The 12,893-nt window shown below is 37.5% G+C and overlaps 1 protein-coding gene across 1 annotated transcript in view; it reads right to left on the reverse strand.

Moving 5' to 3' along the window:
* Positions 1–10,890, reverse strand: part of SEPTIN14 (septin 14) — a 41,757-nt gene extending 30,867 nt beyond the window's left edge. Inside the window, exons 1-2 of the mRNA XM_061209873.1 lie at positions 10,837–10,890; positions 8,771–8,839 (exon numbers count right to left, since the gene is read on the reverse strand). Coding sequence (XP_061065856.1) covers positions 8,771–8,839; positions 10,837–10,890 — 123 coding nt within the window. The remainder of the gene's footprint in view (positions 1–8,770; positions 8,840–10,836) is intronic.
* Positions 10,891–12,893: the final 2,003 nt, after the last annotated feature.

Here is a 12,893-nt window from a genome sequence, read left to right on the forward strand (position 1 = left end):
GAAATTGTGTGTACACTCCTAGCTTTTGGTGACAGAGTAACTTATAGCATTTTACCTTTCCTTACATTAAGAATCAGAAACAACTGTTTGGGGAGTTCCCTGGTGGCCTAGTGGTTAGGATTCCGGGCTTTCATGGCCGTGGCCCGGGTTCAATCCCTGGACGGGGAACTAAGATCCCTCAAGCCGCATGGTGTGGCCAAAAAAAAAAAAAGGACTGTTTGAAGGCACTGGAAGGGAAAGAAAAGGAGGCAGAAACAAGAATAAATCACGCTGGAAATAAGATTAGAATAATAGGTGAAACTAGGTTTATCCATATATTCCCTTGAAGTGATTCCCCAGTAAATGAGAAACTTGGGAAGCAGAGCGACAATCTTGATCTGGGAAGTCTAAGGTCAGAAGTTGGGCTGCCAAAATACTGGGATATTGAGAAAGAAATGCTGGAAGAGCAAGCCACAGAGTGGGGAGATCCAAATGTGCAAACTTTAGAACACTTGGCTGAGTCTAACTCTGCACTTGCAGGCATGACTACAAAGAGCTCAGTGGCAATGGAGAGAAGAGTTGGCATTCCAAAAGTGCTAAGCTGGTATTTCAGCAGTGGTCCTGGGAAGACCCAAGAAGACAGAGTTTGGAGTTGACGTTTCTTCCAAGTTAGACAAGTTTGGTCAACACTTTAGATAAACACTTTGGACTTTTTATTTAAATTTGTAAAAGCACTTGCTATAGGATTTAGGATTATGTTCTAAGTCAAAGGGTTACTCCCAAGTTAAAGGGTATAACTAACATAAACCCACCTTTCCAAAGAGTATCATGACTCAACAGGGTCCAAATGACTTGCCAGTAATCTAACTGCCTGCTAAAACAAAATTCAATACTCTTTAGAGAAATATAATAATAGAAGTCAGACTTTCTACAATACCATCCACAATGCTCAATGCATAATCAAAATTACTAGATTTGAAGAAGCAGAAAAAAATCTGTCTCATAGCCAAGGAAAAACACAATCAATAGAAATACCCACACAATGAGGATATTGGAATTGGCAGACAAATACTATAACTATTATGAACATGTATAAGAATCTACAGAAAAAATGAGTTTAATGGATGAAGTGATAGGTAATTTTAGATACATGAAAGATGATGATATAGGAGTCAAAGCATACCACCAAAAAAAGTCATCAAATCACAAAAGAAGACAGCAAGATAACAAGTAAAGAACAAAGCAATTACAAAACAATCAGAAATAATTAACAAAATGGCAATAGTAAGTCCTTACCTATCGTTAATTGTTTTAAAGGTAAGTGAATTAATTCTCTAATAAAAGGTCATAGAAGGTTGAATGGATTTTAAAAAATCAAATGATGTGCTGCTTACATGAGAATAACTTTAAGAACACAACAGACTGAGAGTAAAGGGATGGAGAAAGATATTTCAAGAAAATGGTTACCAAAATAAAGCAAAGGAAGCTATACCTATTTCACACAAGATAGACTAAGTTATAATTATAAAGAGGACAATCTATCAAGAAGATGTATTTATTATAAATATGCACTCAGTACCTAAATATGTAAAGCAAATACTAGCAGAACTAAAAGGAGGAAGAAATAGCAATGCAGTAGTAGCTGGGGACTTGAATACCCCACTCTCAACAATGGATACATCATCCAGATGGAGAACCAATAAGGAAACAGCAGATTTGAACAATGCAATAGACTGAATGGACCTAATAGGCATATACAGAAAGTTCCATCTAACAGCTGCCTACTACACATTTTTCTCAGGTGCACACAAAATATTTTCTAAGGTAGATCATATATTAAGCCACAAAACAAGCCTTGATTAATTCAAAATGATAGAAATAATATCAAATATCATAATGATATGTAAGACATTTACACTGAAAACCACAAAAGAATGATAAGAGCGATTAAGATTGAACTAAATAAATGGAAATATATATCATGTTTACACATTAGAAAAACCATTAATATTAAGATGTTCTTTCTCCCCATATATATTCAAATGCAATTTTAAAAGCACAGGAGAATCTGTTTAAATGGCACCTACTGGCAAAATGTTGCATATTTGAGCATCAAAATTATTAACTATGAGATTACTGTTCTTCATATTCCAATTTCATGTTCCTTTCTACATGCCTACCCCTTCCTGAATCACCCTGCTATGGGACTCTTAATTGAGTTCAGTAGTAAGAGTAAAATAGGTTTACTATATCATGTTTTTAGCATAACTATTTTGAATAGTGTGGTCAAAAATATGAAATTATTAAAAATTTTTTCTTAACAAAGAAAACATAGAGTTGGTAGTCCTAAATAAGAATATGCTTCAAAGATTTTTTTAAAAACACTCTTTGCATAGAAAATAAAATTATGCTATTTCTTTTTCCATAAGCATTATAATATTATAGACACAATGATATAAGGAAACATTTGTATTAATAGTTTCACTATGATTAGTATTAGAATTAATTTAATCCTCTTATGTTAAAATAAGGGATTACGATCCAAACAGTTTACATGATTTACCCAAAGACAGAGTTCAATACACTTTGAGATCTTTGCGATAGAATTTTATTCATTTTATATCATTAACTCCCAGCTCACAGTAGGCTTTCAATAGCTTTTGGTTGAATTAGTGCATGCTAAATGAAGAGTGAATGGTAGGGATAGGAGCCTACCAGGGTCCTATCTGGTCTCAACCAAGAATCCAGAAATCAACCAAGAATTAATTAGTAAAAATTCCATGGGGATTTTATATTTAAAGAGAGTGTATTTAGCAATACTAAACTGAAAATACAATCAAATAAGAAATAATAAAAAATTTCAATTTGTAACTACTTGTGCTCTTAGAAGACAGCGTTTATATATGGTGGTAAATTTTGAGTTCTCTACTCAAAAGAGAACATTCTGACCCATATAATCTGAAGATTATATGTAACAATAAAAGATTTGGACACTCTACTGTCCTCTCTGTCCTAGACCCCCTTGTGCCAGGCTTCTCTCATTTTAAAAACTGTAGCTTAGGGAGGTACCAGATCAAAGTGCTTTGTGTGTCCATAGAACAAAATATAGCCCATTTTCTTATCAGGAACAGACCAGAAACCTTGGCCTCATGAACACTGAGTTTTCACCCACAGAGCAAATATCGATAGAACAAGAAGGGGTTTCCATAGAATCATCACTATTACTTAACAAATGTCTTCTGACAGGCCAAAAGTTCTTTCTTATAATATTTACTTTTATAAAATTCCAATATAATCTATGTAGAAAACTTAAATATTTCAGATTCTACTAATTTGGAATTTGTGATCTTTCAAGTCTCATTCTTGAATTCACCTTTGCATCATCCACAAACAAAGCACAAATAAAGCAAATTAAGAAATAAACAAGGTAGATATATAAAAACATATGAACCTACTATTAAAAGGATTATTTCACATGCATTCACATGAAACTGAAATGCAAATCATACATTATTTTAATCCCTCATGATAGCAAGGACACACAGACTACCTCTAGCAAATGGGATACTGTACATAAAGTTATAGTCTGTAAATTTATAAAAGGACTCTACAAGCTCTGACAAGCCCTGATGTTTACCCTGTATTCACTGAACTTTTTTTTCCAGTGGCATGGGGAAAGGTAGCTGAATAAGAAAAGTCACTAGTCATTGTGAGCCTTTGGGACAGTCACTGGTGCCTATTTTCTCTTCTGTAAAATGAGAACATTTGATCAGGAGAGCTTAAAATTCTTTCACACTCTGATGTTCTATAAGTCAAAGAGTCTTATTTATGAAGAGCCTACAATTTCAATGAGAATAAAAGCCATGAAGAAAAAGTTAAAATATCTATTAATATCATACTAAGTACCAAAATTATAGAAAAGTCAAAAAATAATATAGGAATTTGGAAGAAGGATAGATGACTGTGGCATGGAGTAGTTAAAAATAATTTTAAAAGATGGCAGATTGGCTCTTGAAGACAAGATAAGATTTGTATGAAGGAGGGACGTATTATGAACAAGAGGCAAAAAAAGGACCCCAACAATAGAGAGTTTTAAATATGAGGCTAAGGAATGTGGATTTTATCTAAATGGTAATGGGCAGTGGCTAGAGGTTTGAGCCAGAGAATAGTAGAAGGAAGAAGCATTTCAAAAAGACGAATAAGGCACTAGCATGACAGTGGCCTGGAGAGGAAACTAGAGCCAGAAGATGAGTTGTGAAGCCCCTTCCCTTATAAAAGTGAGTGTTCTGTTGGTGGGAATGTAAATTGATACAGCCACTATGGAGAACAGTATGGAGGTTCCTTAAAAAAACTAAAAATAGAATGACCATATGACCCAGCAATCCCACTACTGGGCATATACCCAGAGAAAACCATAATTCAAAAAGACACATGCACCCCAATGTTCACTGCAGCACTATTTACAGTAGCCAGGACATGGAAGCAACCTAAATGCCCACCGACAGACGAATGGATAAAGAAGATGTGGTACATATATACAATGGAATATTACTCAGCTATAAAAAGGAACGAAATTGGGTCACTTGTAGAGACGTGGATGGATCTAGAGACTGTCATACAGAGTGAAGTAAGTCAGAAAGAGAAAAACAGATATCGTATATTAACGCATATATGTGGAACCTAGAAAAATGGTACAGATGAACCGGTTTGCAGGGCAGAAATTGAGACACAGATGTAGAGAACAAACGTATGGATACTAAGCGGGGAAAGTGGCGGGGTGGGGGTGGTGGTGTGATGAATTGGGAGACTGGGATTGACACGTATACACTAAGATGTATAAAATAGATAACTAATAAGAACCTGCTGTATAAAAAAATTAATAAAATAAAATTTAAAAAAAAAACAACTAAAAATAGAACTACCATATGACCCAGCAATCCCACTACTGGGCATATACCCTGAGAAGACCATAATTCAAAAAGAGTCATGTACCACAATGTTCATTGCAGCTCTATTTACAATAGCCAGGACATGGAAGCAACCTAAATGCCCACCGACAGACGAATGGATAAAGAAGATGTGGCACATATATACAATGGAATATTACTCAGCCATAAAAAGAAATGAAATTGAGTTATTTGCAGTGAGGTGGATGGACCTAGAGTCTGTCATACAGACTGAAGTAAGTCAGAAAGAGAAAAACAAATACCGTATGCTAATACGTATATATGGAATCTAAAAAAAAAGGTTCTGATGAACCTAGGGGCAGGACAGGAATAAAGACGCAGACGTAGAGAATGGACTTGAGGACACGGGGAGGGGGAAGGGTAAACTGGGATGAAGTGAGAGAGTGTCATGGACATACATACACTACCAAATGTAAAATAGATAGCTAGTGGGAAGCAGCTGCATAGCACAGGGAAATCAGCTCAGTGCTTTGTGACCACCTAGAGAGGTGGGATAGGGAGGGTGAGAGGGAGGCGCAAGAAGGAGGGGATATGGGGATATATGTATACATATAGCTGATTCACTTTGTTGTACAGCAGAAACTAACACAACATTGTAAAGCAATTATACTCCAATAAAGATGTAAAAAAAAAAAAAAAAAAAGAAGAACAGAGCTATTAAAAAGAATTAGGTTGGTCAGTATGGGCTGATATGAAAAGTTGTCCAGAGATTAGATTAGTTATTGCCTGTAAAGAGCTAGGTTGAGAGGCCTGTTATCTCTTTCCTGTTGTTTGAAATTTTCTTTTACTAATGTTATTTTTAATTTCAAAAAGGAGAATAAATTAAGTTGCTGTTTGTAAAGGGTTCAAGAAAAGGTTGGGGGCTTCCCTGGTGGCGCAGTGGTTGAGAATCTGCCTGCTAATGCACGGGACACGGGTTCGAGCCCTGGTCTGGGAAGATCCCACATGCCACGGAGCAACTGGGCCCGTGAGCCACAACTACTGAGCCTGCGCGTCTGGAGCCTGTGCTCCGCAACAAGAGAGGCCGCGATAGTGAGAGGCCCGCGCACCGCGATGAAGAGTGGCCCCCACTTGCCGCAACTAGAGAAAGCCCTCGCACAGAAACGAAGACCCAATACTGCCAAAAATAAATAAATAAATAAATAAATAAATAAATTTTTAAAAATAAAAAAAAAAAAAGAAAAGGTTGGGAGACTACTTGCTAAATGGTTTGTAGCAAGCATTTATATATCAGATTAAAGTTCGACTAATTGGTCTTTGGGATCTGCCTATTCTAAAATTTTATGATTTTAATGTTATGTAAACAGAGAGCATTCACCGTGATTTAATGCATCAGAGCGCCCAAAGGTAATATGCGATGGGCGTAAGTCAGTGGTTTAGTCGCTGAGATAGGACTCTGACAGTAGTTTTGTCACCAGCAAAGCCCACTGGGGTCCCTGGGAAAAATACGATGGAATCTAGGTGATCGGATAAGGTCTAACCTCTTCTTTTGTGCTTAGTCTAATCTCACTTGCCTTAAGGGGGCCAAGCGCAGAGCCCCTACACCTAACGTGTGGGATTAGAGTTCCCAGCTCAGAACCACTGCACTCAGGACTTCCCTGGTGGCACAGTGGTTAAGAGTCCACTTGCCAATGCAGGGGACATGGGTTCAAGCCCTGGTCTGGGAAGATCTCACATGCCACGGAGCAACTAAGGCCACGTGCCATAACTACTGAGCCTGCGCTCTAGAGCCCACAAGCCACAACTACTGAGCCGACGTGCCAAGAGTAGCCCCCGCTCACCGCAACTTAAAGAAAGCCTGTGCACAGCAATGAAGACCCAACGCAGCCAAAAATAAATTAATTAATTAACAACAACAAAAGAACCGCCAAACTTGACACCCCAACTTGGCACTCCATATGGAGAAGTGCTGTGCATGACACCTCAATTCAAGATGATGACAATGAACCGTGTGCAGAGATGCTGCTGCACCTGGCACTGCAGTCGCCCTCCAAGAACTCCGCCCCTCTCTCCGCTGACAAGAACCCTATAAAGCGAGCCCGTCAACAGCTTGTTGAGGAGAGCGAGGACTCTAGAGCGAGAGCTCACACCTCTCCATTCTTTTTTTTTGTTGTTGTTTGTTTGTTTTTTTTGTTGTTTTTTTAATTTTAGTTATTTATTTATGGCTGTGTTGGGTCTTCGTTTCTGTGTGAGGGCTTTCTTTAGTTGAGAGGGCTTTCTCTAGTTGCGGCAAGCGAGGGCCACTCTTCATCGCGGTGCGCGGGCCTCTGACCATCGCTGCCTCTCCCATTGCGGAGCACAGGCTCCAGACGCGCAGGCTCGGTAATTGTGACTCATGGGCCCAGCCGCTCCGAGGCATGTGGGATCTTCCCAGACCAGGGCACGAACCCGTGTCCCCTTCATTGGCAGGCAGATTCTCAACCACTGCGCCACCAGGGAAGCCCCTTCCATTCTTTGATCAAAGAATAAAGCTTTCCTTTGCTTCTGAACCAAACTGGGTCTCATTCTATTGGCTCCAATAACACCAGGCAGGAGGACTCTTGTTGGAGCCCTACTCAAAAGGGTCGGTAACAATAAGATAAGGTCTAACCTCTTCTTTCATGCTAAGTCTAGTTTCACTTGCCTACAGGGGCCGTGTGCAGAGGCCTGCACCTAACACCTCGGATTACAGTTCCCAGCACAGAACCCCTGGGCCCAACACCCCAACTTGGCGTACCGTGTGGAGAAGCCCTGCGAGCAACACTTGAACGCAAGATAGCGGTGGGGTGCCGTGAGCACCCACGAGAACTCCGCCCCTCCCTCCGCAGCCCGGAACCCTACGAAGCAGCCTGCCCACAGCCTGTCCTGAGTGTGGACTTTAGAGCTTGAGCTCACACCTCTCCATTCTTTAATCAAAGACTAAACTTTCCTTTGCTTCTGAGCCGCACTCAGTCTCATTCCACTGGCACGAGTGACCCCAGGCAGGAGGACCCTTGTGGGGACCCGACTTGAAAGGGTCGGTAATAGTTTCAGGAGAGCAACGAAGATGAAAGTTGGATCAAATGTGATTTTTAAAGTGTGGCTGATAGTAAAATAAAGGTGGAATAAGCCATTCACTTCAGAAAAGTAACTGAGAAAGAGAAGATAAAAAATATGATCGTTTGATGGTTCAAATGAAGATACAGAAAACCATGTATGATTGGAGGAAAACACCGAAAAGAGAGCCATTAGTTATTAAGTCATAAACCAACACTACTTAACATAGCTCAATATTCATGTATCTATTCATGTATCTATTTTGGTCAAAAATAGTTCTAAAACTCAGTTTTCACCCATTCAGATATGCTACTCTCTTTTAGGGTAAAATTGTATGTGAATTACTATGTTTTCCCTAGTACAGAGGCGCGTCTTAAAATGGAACTTGGTTCAATCTCCCACTCAGTAAAGTAATAAAAAAGCAGCCACCCAGCCACTTCCTAAAATAACTTCATTTAAAAGTTTTTTATTATCAGTATCTAAAGGTCCACAAACATATGCATCAAAGTAGCATTGTTCTCCTCACCTACTGGGAGGTTCTGGAATTTTCATTTGTTATTCTTTGGTGTTAAATAGGAATAGTCTTTTGTACTACTAAAAATGTCTGCAGATGCAAGAAACATGCATCAGTTATTTAAACGATCATTGATATTTAACTCCAATCAGTATAAAAGTTAATTCATGCCCAAACATAACAAACATAAGCCTTTACCATCTAGGTCTATATCAATTTACTGAGTCAATATTTTGAAGCTACACAATTTTGTTAAGGACAAAAAGGAGAATTCTCTTTGAAATATATACTCAACTATATCTTCATCATCGGGTATTTGTGTGGACATACGCGTTGGTTTTTCTGCCATGTCAGACTGAAGGAGCTGAAAACAAAGAAACAAAAACCTTTAAAAGATTACTTTAAAAGGCTACATTCCTACAATATAATTTAGATCAATAAGGGAGCCTAATATAGATATTATCCCTGGTTTTGGCTTTCAGTCCACACTGTTAACCTGTTTTCAATTGTGGCTGCTTTGCTAGACAGGCTTCTATATAATAAATAATACTCAACTTATAATGTACAGTAATACATTTAATCATAAACACACAAAAAGCATCTAAAGGAAGGTAAACTCCCTTTTGAAATCAAAAGGACAAAGAGCATTGTTCTTCTTTAAGGAATTCTCTGGGCATGAGAAACGGAAATAGGGAATTTTGCTTTTCTTTTTCACTTTTTCTTTAGTGAAGTATAGTTGATTTACAATAGTATATTAGTTGTAGGTGTACAACTAATAGTATATTGCTTTCAGTGATTCAATATTTTTATAGATTATACTCCATTTAAAGTTATTACAAAATAATGTCTATATTTCCCTGTGCTGTACAATATATCTCTGCTGCTTATTTATTTTATAGGTAGTTGTTTGTGGCTCTTAATCCTGTACTCCTATATCACCCCCCTTCCTTCTTAAAAAGTGCTAAAAGAACCAGGAAGACACTTATAATTACTTAACTTTCCAGAGTAACTTATCAGGGGAGGCTGGGGTGTTAGAGTGTACTTATTGAAGGAGAATTGCGAAAGCAGAACTTCTAAAAATCTAAATGACTCCCTTAGACAAGGAACTAAATTAGTGATAGTTGTCATTTATGAAGCATTGTGCTGAGTGCTGATGTGCTTTATCTCCTTTAGTTCTCATAATAGATATGAGATACACATATTTTCATTGCCATATGCTAAAAGAGAAAATTCAGAATCAAAAAAATTAAGTAACTTACTTGCTCAAGATTTCAGCTATGCGGCAGACACAGGTCTGAACTGACTCCAAAGCTGGTGTTCTTTCTACTGTCCCCAGTTCTGGACCAAATATTCACTGTGTTTGCAACAGTTTGGAACAAGGGAGGAGAGGTACAAGAGAGCAAGCTTTGCTGATTTCTAAGCAACACTGCCTGAGAAGGACATGCTACCCTACTTTTGAGTATAACACAAAGATACTGAGACTATGAGGCATGTTTTAAAGGGAAATATTATATATAAGCATAGCAAAGAGAAAAGCAAACAGAATTAAAGAATGGCTCTGTACCATGGTCTTTTCACTTGATATATCCTGAGGATTATTCCACTTTAGTATATAGATTTACCTCATTTTTTCCCTAATGGTAAATAGTGTTTTCTAGTACAGGTAGTGTTTTGTTCTATGGTATGGTTTACTCTAGTCTAGTATATATGAAGGTTCTATATTATTTAGCAGAACAATAATGGTGGGTATTGCAGTGATTTCCAAGCTTTCATTGCAATCCAACAGTAAACACTTAAACCACTGAAAAAGGGTTATTTCTTAACTTCTTATACTTATCCTACCTCAGAATTTGAAGTAAATTACTATAAATTTAAGAGTCTTGTGTTTCAGTTATGCAAATGAAAAAAATTCTAGAGATCTAATGTACAGCATGGCAACTATAATTAACAATACTGTATTTTATACTTGAAATTTGCTAAAAGAGTAGATCTTAAGCATTCTCCTCCCCCCAATACACACACACACGCACGCACACAGTGGTAACTATGTGAGGGGATGGATATGTTAGCTTGATTGTGGTAATCATTTCACAATGTATATGTATATCAAAACATCACGTTATGCACCTTAAATATATACAACTTCTATTTGTCAATTATATCTCAGTAACTCTGGAAAAAAAGAGAGGAATTTTTAAAAAATAAGAGTATCTCTGTGTAACTGCTGACTTTTTGGCAAGTTTGCAGAAGATGGTTTGAAAACTAGAGATACAAGTTATCTTATTTTTTAAAACCTAATTAATGGTGCCTTAAACAAATAGGGGTTTACTTCTTTCACATAAATCTAGAGCAGAAGTTTACAAAGTATGGTCCCTGGGCCCCTGGGGATCCCTGACTCTCTTTCAGGGGGCCCATACGGTCAACTTTTTTTTCTAATAATACTAAGGTAATTTGCTTTTTCCACTGTGTTGACATTTGCACTGATGGGTCAAAAGCAATGGTGGCTAAAACTGCTGCTACTTTAATCAAGGTAGTGAGTACCATAAAGCATTTATACCGTATACAAGTGCGATGGCTCTCTTGAGCAAAACAAGTTATGTGATTGTGAGAAATAGTAACTCCTTATTTTATGGAACACCAATTTCAACTACAAAAACAACTGACAAATACTAGTTTTTTAGACTTGGTTATTTCTAAGACAGTTTCTTGAAAATGAATGAAATGTGCTTTATAGCATGAAGGAAAATAACTGAAAATATATGTTGTAAATGATAAAATTTGAACTTTAAAGTTTTTGGAGAACTTGTATCCACTCTCTTGACAACTTCCTAATACTTACAAACTTTCCCAAAAAGATTAGTGATGATATTAACAAACACAAATTTTTATATTGTATAATGAAATATGTCAGCATTAAATAAACTAGCGTTTTCCAACCTCAGCACTATTGACATTTGGAGCTATATAATCCTTTGTTATGCATTGTTAAAATGTTTAGCAGTACCTCTGGTTTCTACCCAGTAGATGTCAGTAGCAACCCCAGCGTGTGCCAACCATTGCCACATATTGCCAAATATTTCTAGACATTGCCAAATATTTCCTAGAGGGTAAAATCATACCCAGTTAGGACCCACTGAGTTAGGTAAATCAGTAGACAGATATTTTCCAAATGGCCAGTGTGTGACATTACAAAGTCATACCTGAGTTCAGGATCCATTTGGAGAGTGAGACAGACTAACAGATTGTGGTGTAAAAACTAAAAGTATATGAATATGGTTTCAGATTCTACATTGCAACTAATCTCATCAAGTTTTGGTGGGGTATCAAAGAAGAATATTCACAATTACATGAGAAGACTTATTAAAGGATTCCTTTTTCCAGCTATGTATCTATATGAAGCCAGATTTTCTTCAGAAACATCAACCGAAACAACATATTTCAAAAGATTAAATGTAGAAACAGATATAAGGATTCAGCTGTCTTTTTTCTCTTTTTATGGTATTAAAAAATACGTAACATAAAATTTACCATTTTAAGTTCAGTGGCATTCAGTATATTCACTTTGTTGTGCAGCCATCATTTCCAGAAGTCTTTTCATCTTCTCAAATTGACATTTTGTACTCATTAAACAGTAAGTAGACATCTCCATTCCACCTTCAGCCCCTGGTAACAATTGTAATGTCTGTCAATGTCCAAATTTAACTACTCTAGGTACCTCATATAAGTGGAATCATACAGTATTTGACCTTTGTTTTTTAACTTTTTATTTTATATTGGAGTATAGCTGGTTAACAATGTTGTAATAGTTTCAGGTGCACAGCAAAGGGACTCAACCATACATATGCATGTATCCATTCTCCCCCCAACTCCCCTCCCATCCAGGCTGCCACATAACATTGAGCAGTGTTCCCTGTGCTGTACAGTAGGTCCTCGTTGGTTATCCATCTTAAATATAGCAGTAGACCTGTATTATATATTATATATATTAATATTATTATATATAATATTAATATATATTATATATAATTGTATGATATTATATATAAATATATAATATATGATATTATATATAATATATAATATTCTACTGAACATCAGTAAACCTGTATTATATATTATATATATTCAATCATTATTATTGTATTTTTAGTTTCGTCAATATAAAATTCGGGAGGGGGGCGGTATTTCAGGACTGAGGAGAGCGACGGCTTGTGTGGTCACCTAGGGGACCGAGCAGTGACCCACGCGGGAGCTTCTGATTGGCAGGGGCTATGAGGGGTCCTCGGCCCTCTCAGAAGGCGCAGTTCTGCGAGTGCCGGGAGCGGGAGGTCCGGGCCCCCGCAGTCAGCGCGGCCCTGGTGAGAAGCAGACCCGTAAAAGCGGGTGGGAGTTCCGAGCCCTGCATATGGGAAGCGGTC

This window comes from Eubalaena glacialis, chromosome 13 (assembly GCF_028564815.1).
Source record: "Eubalaena glacialis isolate mEubGla1 chromosome 13, mEubGla1.1.hap2.+ XY, whole genome shotgun sequence".
NCBI classification, from domain to species: Eukaryota; Metazoa; Chordata; class Mammalia; order Artiodactyla; family Balaenidae; genus Eubalaena; species Eubalaena glacialis.